This window comes from Tubulanus polymorphus, chromosome 8, assembly GCF_964204645.1.
Source record: "Tubulanus polymorphus chromosome 8, tnTubPoly1.2, whole genome shotgun sequence".
In the NCBI taxonomy this organism is placed as follows: domain Eukaryota; kingdom Metazoa; phylum Nemertea; class Palaeonemertea; order Tubulaniformes; family Tubulanidae; genus Tubulanus; species Tubulanus polymorphus.
In genome coordinates, this window is record NC_134032.1 from 4,976,797 (window position 1) to 4,994,833 (window position 18,037).

The following is an 18,037-nucleotide window of genomic DNA, read 5'->3' on the forward strand; positions in this document are numbered from 1 at the left end:
AAAAGAATATTCATTTCAAAGATTACATCAATTGTATATTCAATGAAGAAGTTAGAAAACATAAGATGAGATGTTTAAGATCTGAAGATCAGTCATATTTCATAATCTATCAGGATATGATGCTCATTTATTCATCAAACAGCTATGTTATAAAATAGAAGAAATCAATAATGAAATAGAAAGATTAAATTCAAATAGATCAAAAGATAAAATACCAACTTATAAATTTAAAATGTTAGCTAGAACATCTGAGAATTATATATCATTCCAATTTGGGTGTTTAAGATTTATAGATTCATATAGATTTTTAAATAGTTCATTAGATAACTTATCAAAATCATTAGTTGATGATGAATTAAAAATATTAAAGCAACACTACCCAAATAATGATGATTTTCAATTAATGAGATATGAAGGCGCAATTCCATATTCATTTTATAAATCACATAATGATTTTAATATAACTGAATTATTAAAAGAACAATTCTATGATGAATTAAAAAATGAATATGTTAAAGATGAAGTATATAATAGAACATTGAATATTTGGAATCATTTCAAAATAGAAAATCATGGACAATTAGTAGATTCATATCTAAAATCAGATGTATTATTATTAACCGATATATTCGAAAGGTTTAGAGATGTAAACCTAAAATATTTCAATATTGATCCTTGTCATTGTTATTCAAGTCCAGGATTAACATGGGATTGTGGTTTAAAATTTACGGATATAAAAATGGATTTGTTAACAAATATAGATCAATTATTATTATTTGAAAAATCTATAAGAGGAGGTGTTTCAGGTGTATTAGGGGATAGATATTTCAATGTAAATGATAACCCTGGATATAAGTTATTATATATAGATGCAAATAATTTCTATGGTTGGGCAATGATGGAACCACAACCTTATGGAGTATTTGAAATAAGTGAAGTTTCACAACATGAAAATAATGATAAATTTGATTGGAAGAAAAAAATCCTAGATATTGCAGATGATTCAGATACTGGTTACTTCTTTGTTGTAGATTTAGAATATCCTGAACATATTAAATTTAAATCTAGAAATCTAGCATACTGTCCAGAACATAAAACTGTAACTCATAAAGAACTATCGAATTATCAAAAAAGAATTAAACCCGAAAATCATATTCATACAGAAAAGTTAATGGTAACTCAAGAAGATAAATATAATTATGTAGTACATTATAGAATGTTAAAGTTTTATCTAAATCAAGGAATGATCCTAAAAAAAGTACATAGTTATATTTCATTCAGTCAATCTAAGTGGTTAGAAAAATATATAGATTTTAACACCAAACAGAGAACTGAAGCTAAAACTGATTTCGAGAAAGATTTCTTCAAACTAATGAACAATGCATTCTATGGTAAGACTTGTGAAAATATTAGAAATAGAAATGATATTGAGTTAGTTAGTAATGGTAAAAGGATAAGGCATTTACAATCATATCCTAAGTTTTTAGGTATCAGAATATTTGATGAAAATTTAGCTGCAGTTAAAATGAGAAGAACGTCAATGAAATTTAATAAACCAATCTATGTTGGCGCTTCAGTTTTAGAATTATCAAAATTACTAATGAATGAATTCTATTATAATGTATTACAACCACTTTTTGGAGAAAAACATATAGAAATACTATATTTTGATACAGATTCTTACATATTAAAGATAAAAACTAATAACATAACTGACGATTTAAAAACATTAAAACATCATTTTGATTTCAGTAATTATCCTAAAGATCATGAATTGTTTAGCAATGATAATAAAAAAAGTTCCTGGTAAATTCAAAGATGAATTAGGTGGTGAAGAAATGATAGAGTTCATAGGTATTAGATCTAAAATGTATTCATTTAAAACTAAAGAAAATGAAGCTAAAAAGTTAAAAGGAATAACAAAAAGTGTAGTAGAAAAGAATATTCATTTCAAAGATTATATCAATTGTATATTCAATGAAGAAGTTAGAAAACATAAGATGAGATGTTTAAGATCTGAAGATCATGAAATGTTTATTGAAGAAATTGAAAAGATAAGTCTAAACCCATTTGATAATAAAAGATATATTTTAGATGATGGAATTCATACAGTTGCTTATGGTTGTAATTTAGATGAATATTTAAAATTTAAAAGAGAAGAAACAAAAGAGAACGAGATAATGAAAAGAATTCTAACGTGTTGAAAAAAATATGTATTATAAATGGAGAGTAAACAAACACACAGTGAGAACAACAAATTATTTCTAGATAGAATAAAAGATACTAAAAATGTAAAATCTGTAGATTATAAATTCAAAAAGGTTAACAGAATTAACAATCCATAAGAAATATCTAATTACAAATATTGATACAGTTACTAATAACTATGGAGATAAATTAGTTATACGCTTAGAATATGAAGGATTAAAAGGAAATACATTTAAATTCAGAATATATTTACCGGATAGATTTCATAGATTATCAAGTGAAGATCTTGAAGAATTATGTTCTGGTGATTTCTATTTCGTATACAAAGGTAAGAATGAAAAAGGGCACCATGAAATAGATTTCGAATAAGAAAATATGTAAAATTAATGGTAGAATTAAAAGAATACAGAATATTTGTTGATTCTAGAAGACTTACAAATTACAAATCTCATAATTTACTAGTACAATTAGATAGAGAATTTAAGAATTGTGTAGATTTAAAATTAGTTAATATAAGTGTATGTAATTCTTTTTATAAAATATCGGATAAAACTTTTGAATATAGAGGGTTTATGATTTATATGAGAAATAAATATAAATGGTTTCATATATTTTTAAAACCAGGATTATATAATTTAGAATCATTAGCGCAGGAAATTAATAGAAGAGCTCGGTTGAAAATCGGGGGCACTTCTGTATTTGAAATTGAATTTAATAAAATTGATAGTACTAATAAAATTAGAATAAAGATATCTAATGAACAACATAAATTTATGGTAAACAAACCACTGGCTAAAATGTTAGGAATTAAACCGCTTACAGTTACTGGAAACGCAGAAGGCAGCTCAAATATAATACCTTTTACACACTTTTATATTTATTGCAATTTAATCGAGCCTACAAAAACTTTCGAAGCAACTAAAGAAACAATTTGTAGTTCTAGTATACTAAATATTTTACCATTAAAAAATGTTAAACAATTTGGAACTCAAATAAATTATAATTTTACTGAATGTGATTTCAAACCATGCATTCCTCGTTTTAATAATTTTAAATTAGAAATTAGAATTCACAATGGATACTTAATTGATTTAAATAATTTCCCCGTAATTTATGAATTAGTTATAAGATGTAAAGAGCAATTTCTTTCAGTATATAAATGAATATAACTGTTGGACCGAGTATATGTTTTGGGTTTGATTTTAAACATGGGAAAGAAATGAAATTTAACATTAATGATGTAATTACACATATTAAAAATATTGCATTTTCTAATGAAAACAACATTTGAGTATGAAACAACAATAGATAAAGAAACTTTAAATGTAGAAAAGATTACTAATTTAATTAGAGAATCTTTAAGATTGTATGAATTAGATGAAGATTTTATCATCGATGATATTAAAAAATAATAATTGAAATATATACAAATGAAACTTGTAATGAAATGAATGTTGAATTAATCATCACTAAGATGACTAAATATTTTGATGATAGTAATTTTTTTGATAAATAAATGAGTGATAATAAGTGGATAATAACTGGATTATATAATGGCGCATTACTATCAGTTGGAACTGTTGGTTATTCAATGGTATTAAAAAAAGTATTCAAAATGGGAAGTGTTAATGTTGATAGATTTGATATCAATGATATTTTAAAATTAACATTAGCAGTTACTTTATCTAATTTAACTATTGATTATTTGGAAAAACAAAAATATATTCCTCCCATATAAATGCGTAATTATTTTACTAAACAAATGGCTTCTGCAGTTATAACTATTATAGGATCGGCAATTGTTAACGCTTTAGCATTTACTGGTGGCGGTTATTTATTTAACCATATTGATAAAAATGGATCATTAACAGAACAAAAAATACATAACTTAGCATTAGAGAAATACAATAAAGCAGCGGAAGAATATAGAGAAAAACGACAAAACTATATGGATTATATTAACAAGGAATTATATGATCAGAAGATTTCACATAGAGATTTTCAATCAGTCGATGATGCAATGAGTTTATATAACGCGGTAACAAATAAAGAAAAATTACATCTACATAAACCTACAATATCAGATTATTACACCCCAAGTAAAGAACAACAGAAATATGAAATAATATGGATTTTAGGTGGAACAGTTATTGTTATATTTGTTGCTTATAAGTTTACTAATTAGAAATTTTTTTTGCTAAATGAATGGATGATAAAGTTGATAATATTGATATTATTCCTCATGATATAAATAAAACTAAATTAAAAATATATTTAGAAAAACAAATATTAGAATTTGAAAGTGACTTTAAAGTTAAAAAGAAAAAATATTTAAAAAGTAAAATTATATATTATTTGATTATAAGTGGTTCGGTTACAATTAGTTCTGTAATAAGATTTCTAGCAATATTCAGCCCATTAACACCTTTAGCTATATCAATTGGTGTATTAGGATTAAGTTCAAGTGTTTTAACTGGTATAAGCTCAAAATTAAATATAAAAAGTAATAAAGAAAAAACTAAAACTAATATAAAAGAAATTAATAAATTAAAGAATACACTAGATTATATAATAAGTTTAAATGGCCATATAACAGTTGAAGAACAAGATAAATTATTAAAAGAATTAATAAATTATTCATTTTTTAATTATATAAATGGCAGATAGTTTTCCAAAAGCTTTCCAATATAATAAATCAATTAAATATAATATTCCAGCAATAGATTTTAATAAAGATATTACATATAGAAATGAAGTTTTAAATTCATTAATTGATTTATATATTTATGTTACTGAAAGTAATAATTTTCATGTAAAGATGGAAAATATATTCAATATTTATGAAATTAATTTTGAAAAAGAATTAAGTAAAGCAAAATTGTGGATGTTAAAATCAAATATGCAATTCTGGCAAAACCAATTAAATTTTGCTGTTTATTGCGCAACAACAGGATGCGGAATAAGTTGGAATGATCATTTAAATAAACCAAGTTTACCATTAATATTATCACTCTTTAGATTTCATACATACTTTCAAATAAGATTAATATTAAATGAATTAGAGTGTCCTTTACCAGGGTCTAGATATTTTAAAGAATTAGATAATGATATTAATTTATCAAAGTATTATAAAATATGTAATGAATTTAATATAGATATAAATAATTCTGATTTTAGATCAAAGATGGGAACAATTACAGGGGGAGATTTATCTAAAGTAGAGAAAGCTTTGGATGCAATGAATAATTCACCATTTCCAATCGGAGGTTTTGCTGTCCCTTATACTAAAGAATATAGAAAAGAAAAAAAAATACTAACTCAAAAACGTTAAAATGGAATGAATTACCAAAATATTATATTTATATCAAACAACAACAAAATAATAATGGTTGGGTTAATTTCATTTTAGAAAATAGGGAAGGTTTTACTAAAGCTGGTATACAAAGAATAAATCAATCTATTAGAACTTATTTGATATGTATTTTAGGTGCGCAAGTTGAAACAAGATCCCCAATATTTGGAAATTTAAATACATCATTTGATACACAGAAACAATTCTAAGTATTATTTGAAGATTCAATTCATAATAATAAAAATAGATCAATTCCAGAAAACATTGTAAGATATCAAAATTATTTAGATAAATCACATATTAGATTAAATTATTGTATAGGCCCTAATCTATTAATTATTTCTAATGATTTAGTATTAAAGATGGGAAACATAATTGGTTATAATAATCTAATTAAAACTGCAACAATAAATAATTCATTTGGGTTAAATGATATAAATAAAAAGATTATTACTGCTCCAAAATTAATGGAAGGTGAAAAAAATAAAAAAAAACACATTTTATCAACTGGAACTAAAATTAATAATATTAAATTAAATAATGATTCTAAAATAAAAGATTATAATACATCAGAAGATATTAAAACTGATAATATTCAACATGATATAATTAAACTAAATGATGATAATAAATCCCATGAAAATACTAAATTAGCTATAACTTGTATAGGAATTGTAATCGGAGGATATTATATTTTAAATTTTAATTTTTTTATTATGTAAATGGATGTAAAAGGTGGAGAAGATTATGAAATGGAAGGCATGGGAAATAATAATGAAGGATATATTGATGATGATTATATGACTGCTGATACTAATATTGATGATGGTAATGAATCAGCATATAATTCTAATTTAGCAGAGAGTGGTTCTAAAGCCCCATCAACAGAAGAAAATGATAGAAGAATCAGATCGAGAATACCTATTGAAAATGAAAATCCAGGTTTATTAAAGGAAAATTTAGAAAATTATGAATTTATGTATGATTTTCAACGTGTATTTAAAGATTCTGGATATAATAAAAAAGATAGAGTCGCCAGATATTTAGCAAAAAAGATTTAAAATATTTAGATGGTGAATATCAAATCACTAATCAAAGGACAAGACTAAGTAAAATATTAGCAAAATCAACTTTGAGTGATTTAGACCTATCTAAAATTAAAAGAATAAGAAATAGTAATGAACCAAGAGATGTCACACAAGAATTAATTGATAAAAATGAAAAAGTATTTAAACGAAGAATTAATAAATTATTTGAAACAATCAAAGATAAACCAGAAACAGAAACAACTTCTGAACAGAATATAACTTCCAAAACTAGTAAACTTAAATCAAACACTGAAGTTCAAACTGAAAAACTTTTACCGAACGGATTACTTGATTCAACAGATCAAGAAATAGAAGCTTTAAGTATGTTTTCAAAAAAACAATTACAGAAATAATAAGTATACGAGATGAAGCTGATAAAATTGCGCGCGAAAAACATATTAGATATAATAAAATTAAACCTTTAGAAAATAAATTATTTGACACCAGAAAAGAATTAGAACAATTAAAATTAGATAGAGAATTTAAAGTTATTGAAGAAATTGAATTTAAAAAAAGAAATGCATATTTAGAAAAAGAAATTGATGATTTAGAATATAACATAGAATTTCAGAAAGAAAAAATGAAATTACTATTAAAATCATATGATTATTGTATTAAGGCCAAAAAAAATTGATACCTTGTTTCTCCGCTCTGCTGAGCTTAAATGTTGACCCGGCCGGCCGCCTATCTACCCTATACATTACTTTTTTTTAAATCGTGATCAATTTCACCATAACAGACCCGGCCGCTATAGAAATGAACTGTTTATAGATTTTATCATATTTTACAAAAATGACCCGGCCGCTGCGGAGAAACAAGGTATCATTTTTGTTTAGCCTAATAGATTAAAAGTTGTTGTTAAAGAGTTAATACTAAAACCAAAATCTGACATATCACTAAAAGATAGAATAAAATTATTATTTAAGTTTGAAGGAATAACAATTCTTTCAATTCTAACAGCTGTAACTATGTTATTTACAACAATTGGTTTAGCAATATCAAATGCTTTAAAATCTACTCCTACTCCAAATAAACCTGATAAACCCCCAGATAATAATTCTATACAAGATAAAGTTAAGGATGGTTTAAAGAAATTAGCAAAATATTTATGGGAACTATCTAAAAAATCTGCTGCAGCTTTACCAGGAATTATTGCATCAATTGTTGGTTTTATATTGAAATCTGCAGGAAACATTATTAACTTTGCTGCTGAACATATTATTTTATTTTTAATTACAGTTGTAAGTGCAATTATTTTTGGGTTAGTAAACATGATAAAAAATAAATAATTAATTTTTTTGTTAAATAAATGACTGGGAGTTATATCAATCCTTCTAAGAATCATAGAATATCTAATGCTATTAAAGCAGAAAGATCACATCATATAATTACTCATCCCAATGAAACTTTATATGTTAGAATTCCTCGATTAACACAAAATACTTTTTATGTTCCAAATAGTATTTATTTATCAGCCGATATAAAAGTAATCGGTAATAATAATAATTATGTTGTTGATAATGTTGGAAGATATATTTGATTAAAAAATTAACTATAAAGATGGGCCCAGAAACAGTTTTCTCATTAGATGATTATAATTTATTTATGCATTATAAAGATTTATGGTTAACTAAAGAAAATAGAAATAATATGATATTTCAAGGAATCCAATCAGAAAACCAAAATAAATTAAGATCAGAAGCACATAATGCAATATTAACTAATGCTGTAGATAAATTGATAAAAAGTATATATGGAAGCAAATATAAAATTCCATTAGACTTTGAATTGATAAATAACAATGCACCTTTATATAAATACGCAATTCAAGAAGACGTTATATTTGAGATAACATTTGCTGCTGTTAATGAAATCGTTATATCTAGCGTTAATAAAGATATGAGTTATAAATTATCGAATATATGTTCAGAATATGATACAGCAACTGATGAAAATATTTCAAGTATAATTCAAACTAAATCCAATCAAGCATTTTCATTATTATATGATTATATTGTTAAATTTAAAACTGTAACTATTAATGCAAATGATGAAATTATTAATGAGAATATTAACTTCCCAAGAAGATCTATTAAAGGTATATTAATATATTTTTTTATAATTGCAACATATACTAATGGCGCAATAAATGTTGATAATTATTATAATCCTGAAATAACAAAAGTTGAAATAACTATCGAAGGAATAGCAAATAAAATATTTTTTCAAGGAATGAGAATGATTGATCAATGGCCAGAAATTAGAAAACATTTAATGAATGAAAAAGTAAAATCATCTGAAAATTGTAATATTAATCAAATTGATTATTTTACCGGTAATAAATATACATTATGATTAGATTTTAGAACAACAGAAGATAATTCATTACATGGTTCTGGAAAAAAATTACAAAACACTAAAGATGGAATACAATTATTCATGACAAAGAATAAAGGAATCAAAAATTTTAAAATGCACATTTATATAATATCTGACGCGCAATTAAATATTGTAAATTCTCAATTAAATAGTGTTATGTATTAAAATTTTAACTTCAATAAAAATTTATATAATAAATGGAAGGAGGTAAAGTATATAAACATATTCCATACATCGATAGACATGAAAATAATGATGGTTTATATTATGTAATACCTTGTAATATAGCTTTGATATATAGCTTTGATATTTGATCCTATTTTCAAAATTTATAAAACTAAACTAATAGAAATAGATAATAATAAAAGTGAAGTTGTTGATAATTTAAGTAATGTAATTGATAATAATGTAATACCTTTTACATCTAATAATGTAATACCTACTACATCTAATAATGTAATACCTACTACATCTAATAATGTAATACCTTCTACATCTAATAATGTAATACCTTCTACATCTTATAATGTAATACCTTCTACATCTAATAATGCAATAATATTAAATGTTAGTGAAAATAGAAATTATTGTGATTATTGTAAAGGCGAATTTTCAAACGCTCCATCAAATTGGAATAATCATATGAATACAAAGGTACATATTACTAATGTAATAGATCGTGTTGGTAAAAAAGAATTTATAGAACACCCATTTAGATATGTTACAAAGTTTGTTTCAAATCAAAAAGTAAATGGTGAAAAAATTAATGAAGATTTATTATTAGCAACACCTAATAAAGATGAATTAGATTTAACCGATGCTATTAAATTAATATCAAACATTGTAAATGAAATATTAGGAGCAAACACTAATAAAGATAATAATGAAAATGGTGCCGTATGGCACCCACATGGTGATATAGTTACAGGAAAGCGCATTGATAATAAAGATTCTTTGAAACTTAAATCAGAAAATAAAGATATAGTTGAGATGACTAATAAGTATATCAATAAACCAATTATTTATGAAGATTCGGTAGAGCATTTGAATAAATTGTTAGGGTCTGATGATGAATTGGAGAGTGATGATGAAAGTGATTCAGAAAGTAATTATCTAACACTCAAAAAGTAATAAAGGTTGAAAATTGTATAAAATAATAGTAAATAAAAAAGGGGGTTTTAAGTAATAAGGTATCTAATACATATCTAATACGTATCTAATACGTATCTAATACGTATTTAATACATATTATTTGAAAATACCTTAAAATATATTTCTTTTTTAAATTTATATTGAAACCTCAGTAATAATAAATAACCTTTATTATTTTCAAATTTATTCATATATTAGTTGAAAAAATAAAAATAAATTGGTTAAAAACTGTATGAATAATATTTATTTTAAAAATGGGGTTTTAAGATTTAATGTATTTAATACGTATTTAATACGTATTTAATACGTATTAGATTGATAGATATATAAATAGTTATTTTATAAATTTATATTCATATGGAAATTGTAATCTCAGTAATAATTTTGAACCTTTATTATTCTTTAATTTATTCATAGATTCATCATGTAATTCAGTGGGTATAATTTGATTTTCTTCCAATGATTGTTGCATAGATTTTCTATCTTTATTGTAGAATAAAACTAGAAATCTTATATTCTCCGTAAAGTCTTTAACAATTGAATTATATTTTAGATTTAAAACCCATGTTGTTATCCCAAAATGTCTCCCAGAGAAAGCTAAATAACATAACTCACTTTCTCTAACTTTTGAATCATGTAAATTTGCGCAATCATCTACAATGAATAATGTATTTGATCCTTTATAAGTATCAATTGCTTTTTTTATACAATTATCTAAATTTTCTTTTACTGTTTTAGGATCTAATATAATAAACTTTTTTATCTTAACTATATCTCTATTATATGTTTTATTCATTTCATAAGTAGGACAGAATAATATTATATTATCAAAATGATTCTTATAAATAGTTTCTAACAAATCTAATATGAAATGTGTTTTACCACAATTGGTTACACCAGTAACTAACATATTATGCGGTTCGAATATAAATAAATCTTTATTCATTTATTCTTTTAATTTTGCTAGATAAAATCCATTCATTAAATTTATCATCATATCCTTTATATTTCACCAAAGAATACTTTTTTCCTTTAAGAGTTTTTGATTTCAATACTTTTTCTATTTTGTATTCTATTTCATCTGGATTTGGTACAAGTGATAATTTTTGTACATAGAAATAACCTAATATTTCTTCATCTTTTAGATCTTCTAATTTATAAACGAAAGGTTTAGTTAATATTATCTTTTTAATCTTAAATATTTCTTCAGTAAAATTTGGAGTATAACCTTTATAAAATGTTTTTCTATATTTAGATATTCTGACGTGTTGTCCTATTTTAAATTTGGGTTCTCCGAAATCATGTGTAACAAACACACCATACAAATTATTCCAAACTATTTCCGAATTATCTTCTTTTCTAGCTTGTATAGGTTTCATATTTATAGAACTATGTTTAGAATTATTATAACCTTTCACTAAATCATCTAATACATCGATATATTTATATGTTTCATTAGCAGTAAAGTATTTCCACATTCTAGTTTTCAATGTTTTATTAAATCTTTCTATAATAGATGCTTTTTTATCTGAATGTGTTGAAAAATAATCTACATCGTTATCAGATAATAGTTTTTTGAAATGTTTGTTATAAAATTCCTTACCTTCATCAAATTGTATCTTATCTGGAATAGCTTCTTTAAATATAGATTTAAAAGCATTTGTTACTTCTACACCAGTTTTATTTTTGATTGGAACTGACCATGCGTATCGACTGAATATGTCTATAACATTTAATATCCAGAAATATCCTTTGTTGTATTCCTCTAAGTTCTTCATGTCAATTAAATCAGCTTGCCATTGTTGATCGATATATGAAACCATAACTTTTCTTGTTAAATAAGTTTTATCCATTTTCTTGTGGATTTGATACGTTGGTTGATTTTGTAACCACGATTTTAATTCGCTATATTTTATATTTTCCTTATCAGATTTAATTTTACCCCATAATTCTGAAACGTTAGAATATGATACTTCACTTTCTGGGTTGTAATAGAAATCTTTCAAATATTGTTCTTTTTTCATCTTATTTTAATCCATTAATAATAATTTACATTTAGTTTCAATGACTTTATGATTTGACTTATTTTCTGGTATAATAGATTTATTGTCTTTGGAATCATCTTTATCATCAGATTTGAATTTTGATTTATAAATTACACCGGATAATATAATAACTGTTACTAATCCAATTGTAATATATATCAGTTAATTTCTTTTTCTTAGCTTTTTTTAATTCTGAAGATCTTTTACCTAATTCTCTTGCCCATTTAATTTGTTTCTCGGATCTAGGCTTTTTCTTAACGCCATCACTCATTTATTTTAGTTAATTTTTGTTCTGATTCATTTTCTGTTTCGACGTTTGGTTGAGTACATCTGTTTCGTTCTTACCTGATTTATATTACATAGGTTTGATGTTCGAAAATGTTATGACGCCAGTAGAAATTAATGTAATAACCGATCCTAATTGAAATGAAGCATAACCAACCCATTTTTGTAATTCAGTCATTTCTAAATAGTCATTTTTCAAATCACTATATAATTTATTTTCATCATTAATTGGTATTAACTGGTTACATAACTTAGAATAACATTTGGCAATACCATCTGAATTAGAATCATTTATTCGGGCTAATCTTGCCTCTTCATAAATCTTAAAATGTTTTATTACTTTATCGGGTTTCATAGAGTCTAATTCTTGAAAAGTAATACTTCTATTTAAAAACTCTTTAGATTTTCCGCCAGCAATCAATAGTTCTAGATGATGCTTACAATATAAATAGTATTCATAATCAATATTACAATTAACTTGAGCACAATTAGTTCCAACTGTATCTTTATTATCACTAATACCCAAATCATCTAATGTCTTTTCAATATCAATACTATTCTTACTCGATTTCTTTGACATTTATATTAGAGAAATTTAATAAGAAAAAATATTATAAGTATTACAAAATGATACTAGATAGTTAAAGTTAAAGAATTCTAGTATTGACTACTGATACTAGCTATTTGAATTTAAAGAATTTCTATTTGAATCTATTCAAAATATAAAGTATTCTTTTTTGAAAAGAAAATATTAAAAATATAATAGAATTCACTAGCTAGTTGAAGTTATTGTTTTTTAAATACTTTTTATTTAAAATCTATTTGATATCTCACTACTTTTGTTTATCTATTAGGAGCAGTAATTATAACTGTCCAGATAAGTCATTTCGGATCCTTGATATCAAATTCCTCAACGTATTGTTCATTATTTGGATCATTGTTCCATTGATCAATAAATTTCTTTGCCTTTGTTAACTGTTCTAAGTATAACTGTAAATCTAGTTTATTAGATTAGATTTTATTTTCTTTCTTTTCAAGAGGTCTTAAATTTTTCAAATTCCAAATAAGTTTTTTATTGTATTCATCATTCCTTTCCATTTATAAATCAAATTTTTATTAAAATTAACATTTTAGAATCCTCTTCCATTTTTTCGACAAACGTCATCCTTTTTCATTCCTCGCTGCTTTTGATAAGTCATTTCGGATCCTCGATTAAAAATCCTCAACTGAAAATCAATTCAACGAAACGACTGGTGGAAATATCATTTCATAAACACATATATTTATTATGTAAATTTTAGCGATCGATAATAGAACAATGGAGAACAATAGAAAAGCGGTCCAATCGGACCGGTTATTGCGCAATACACAGTTATATTTTTATTCTGTAAACTACAACATTCAAACATAGAACTGTAACCAATCAATATTGAGCAGCTGTTTCCGTCAACAACGATCAATAATAGAACAATGGAGAACAAAAGAAATGCGGTCCAATCGGACCGGTTATTGCGCAATACTTAGTTAACAGTAAACAATCAATACAGAACAACCGCCGCCATTAACAACGATCAATAATAGAACAATGGAGAACAATAGAAAAGCGGTTCAATCGGACCGGTTATTGCGCAATACTTAGTTAACAGTAATCAATACAATATTAAAACAGATATGTACAATCGAGATTACATTTTTTGATATCTAAGACCTTCAGTGTTATGATTTATAATTTTGTCCAGAATTCTTTAATTACTGGATTGTTTCCAATCATTTCTTCAATTTCTGGTAAATATCTGACTACTTCACTAAATGCTAATCCTAATATTTTGAATTTTTCATATTTTATTAATCCACCTACTCTTCTCAGTTTTCTTTCAAAACCGGCACTGATATCTCCACTCATTTTCTTAGTTTTCGATTCTTTGAGTCCCAACAGCAATTTATGTCGCATTGCTGGTAGTTTTGGTAATTGTAGTTCGCGCGGTAATTGTTTATTATGTATTACGTCACTCAGAATTTTCACCATTTCTTGATGATAATCTATTGATTCCTGAGTTTCACTATCCAGCAGCAATCGTTCCTCACCCGTTGGTTGGCTTAGAATTTCTGGTTGATCTCTGTATTCCATTTTAATCTAAAAGATAAAAAAACGTGAAAATGAATTACTGTACTTTAATATGTTTAAAGGTTTCCCTACTTCATAATAACTACAAAAAACGGTACTTACATTTAGATTTAGAACTGTAAACTGTATTTTGAGAGAGAATATCCAATACGTACTATGTATGTGAAAGTTGATTTCTAACTGCCGACGTGGCGCACGTTCGACCAAACTAATTCTTTCTGCACAGATGTTCTTTATGATGAAGTTAATTAATTCTTTAGAATTGAAAACAAGATATATTTGGCAACATATGTTTTAGTAGTAAGCAAAAGCTATGTATTATAGACATACAAAGCTCAAATAGAATTGCCAGCTTTCTAACCACTGATTAAAACCTCAGAACGCGGTTGATTCTGTGAAATACTATTCCATAATTCAACAAATGTCTTTGCTTTATCCAGTTGATCTAAATATAACTGTAAATCTAGTTTATTAGATTTAATTATGTCTTCCTTCTTTTCTAAAGGTCTTAGATTCTTCCAATTCCAAATAAGTTTTTTATTGTATTCATCATTCATGTCAAATTTAGAAATCGACAACACGTGATCAATATGAAAGTATTCGCCATAATTATCTATACTCATTTTATCGTCGAATTGATATATTATCCATGATTTGAGAAATTCATCTGAACAACCCAACAAATTAGATAATGTTTCTGAATGTGTTTCTTTGTTGAATAATTGTGTTAATCTAGATCTTAAGCATTGTTTTAATCTAAAATTAAGATCTGTTTGATATCTTCCTCTCATGTATTCTGTCATATAATCATTGTAAGCTTCTCTATTATCTTCTCGATATTGTTTGGTATATAGTTTAGTACAAGTTTTACAGCAATATTGAAAACCATCTTTGCTAATCTTACGATTCTGTTATAGCTAATTTATCTAATTCACATTTAGAACACTTCTAGTAGTATATATTTATGACACCAGTGTTATTTGTAATATTGATAGTTTGTGGTTGTTCTGATTCCATTTATTATACATATTTTTTTACTAAATTGATTTTAGAAGTTCAATGATTTATATCATGTATTATTTCAATCACACTTTACTAACACTTTTAATGTTTAAAAATCTAACTCATACAAATATAAATATTGAAATAATGTTGTAAATATATCTATCTATATATTCTATAAGAGCTCACACTTTTATATTGAATTATCTGTCAATTTAAATGTTATTCATGTATATGATTATTTTAAGAGTAATAGGGGTAATAGGCTTTCAGGTTAAAGGTTGAAGGGGCAAGTGAGTAAAAATAACAATAATTTACAGTTGAATTAGCAGTGTGCGCGACTAATTCAACTGTAAATTATTGTTATTTTCATTTTTTTACGAGCTCGACCCTTCGACCTTTGATCTGAAAGCCTATTATCCCTATTACTCACGTGGCTGGTTATGTTCGAACAGAATTCAAATAACATCAAAATTCAACGCCGGCGAACCTCTGCAGAACATTCGAAATTACTGTTTTCATATCGTCACACGTACGCACGTGTTCAGTTTTCAGACTTTTTCACGTCGTGCAACTCAAGTTTTCACGTTTTCGCGGTGGATGAAGTTAATCACCCTTCAGCATATGTGTTTTCTAGAAATTCGGAGGACCAAATTTAAATGGACAAGAGGGCATCTGTTACCCTGATATAAGTCACATATTTTATAATCATACGTATCTACAGTTTCATATCGAATGGTTCATAATATTTCATATCTCTTACTACATGAAATGCTTAATAGTGATAATAATATCAATAATATGATAAAACTTATGAATATAGTATCAATATATGCTTTATCGTAATCAACATGTCAGACTACTCGATCTGTATTCATAGTAATTAGCTCTAGTCAGTGCTCATCAATAATTAATTAATTAATTAATAATTAATTAATGTCTCTTAGACATGTCACTGGGAGTAAGTTTGTGAGTCCTGTTGTCAACAACTTGTCTGACACCTAGTTCTCACATTATACTCATGATTCTGTATATAAAGACTATGTAAAGTTATACTAATCTTCTCATTCCGGGATGCAATACAGATTGTAGATATAAGGTTTAAATGCCCTGTTGTTCCTGATGGATGGAATCCTGTAACGCTGGTATAAATGCTTGTTCCCCAGCCAGCCTGCCGATACAGTTCACAGTTTACTCGGTGTTAAATGAATTGTCAGTCCTGTGTGAAATGATGTTGTTAGTTTAAGGAGAATTGCATAAGACTGCTTGCCTTTTTGCACAATTTACTTGTATCCTACAACTTACATCATAATATAGAGAAATTGAATAATGATAATGATTCAGATTTTCTTTTTTATAGAGCATCTCAAAACATCGATAGTTGAGTAGAATAATTCACTCTCTAATGAGATACTAACCATAGACAAAGATAAAAAAGAAATATAATGAAAAAAATATGCACAAACCCAAAACAATAAGATTCTCTAAACAAATATGCCTGTTCAGATTTTTTGTTAAGAAAGCATGTTTTCCCGAACAAACATCATAACACATAATGATACTATCAAATCAAGATAATCTGAAACCCCTTTTAGGTATTTGTTTATAATTCCCTATAATTTGAGAAAAAAGGATTTAAACTGGGAAGAACCTTGGTCCATTGATTTTAGAGGTATTTGTTTTTCTTTTTAGACTCTCAAAACATTCTTGCCGGATATGTTATCGGCGAACTATGGTTATATCATGAACATAGCATCAATGGCTGGATATCATGCAACATCCTATCTGACTGATTACTGGTAAGCACTGATGAACTCCCGTATTCATTCTGACGACTTATCATTTTTTTCTGATGTTAGTTGTATTAACGGATTAGCTCTGTTCATCAAAATTATCACTTTTGGTAAGTTTGATACTTTAGAACGACCTTTTTCTGCCGTAGAACTCCGTAGGGCCAGGTCAGGTATGATGTCATGTACGGGTCGATAATACAGGGTGGCTCCGATGATATCGAAATCATGAGGCTATACGTTCCAGGATCGATCTTCATCTCCTTATCAAGTTAATTCGAAAAAGTTAATTCGAAAGGAATTATACTTTACACCGTTCTTTTACCAGTTCTAAACGTATTAGTGTCACGATTGTTTCAATCAAGTCGAGTGGAGTATGCATTTTAGTGATCCAAACCAGGCAAAGCCAAGATATCCAACAGCATTTTCTCCCACTCATGGCAAATGCAGTTACTGTGGTATACATTGGCTAGCCCCTAGTCATTGTAGGCCCAAGTTTAATCAAAATGACATATGGCCCGTTAAAGCCCAGTATGGCCTATGCCAGTATATTGGATCCAAAGTCCAAATGTTCCTACACATCTCATTTTGAAAGTAAATTCAAATTTAAA

The 18,037-nt window shown here is 26.1% G+C and overlaps 1 protein-coding gene across 2 annotated transcripts in view; it reads left to right on the forward strand.

Moving 5' to 3' along the window:
• The window catches only part of LOC141909685 (17-beta-hydroxysteroid dehydrogenase 13-like), a 146,740-nt gene that overhangs the window by 44,081 nt on the left and 84,622 nt on the right, over positions 1-18,037 (forward strand). For both annotated transcript variants that reach the window (XM_074800253.1, XM_074800254.1), the window contains exon 3: positions 17,329-17,435. In XM_074800253.1, coding sequence (XP_074656354.1) covers positions 17,329-17,435 — 107 coding nt within the window. The remainder of the gene's footprint in view (positions 1-17,328; positions 17,436-18,037) is intronic.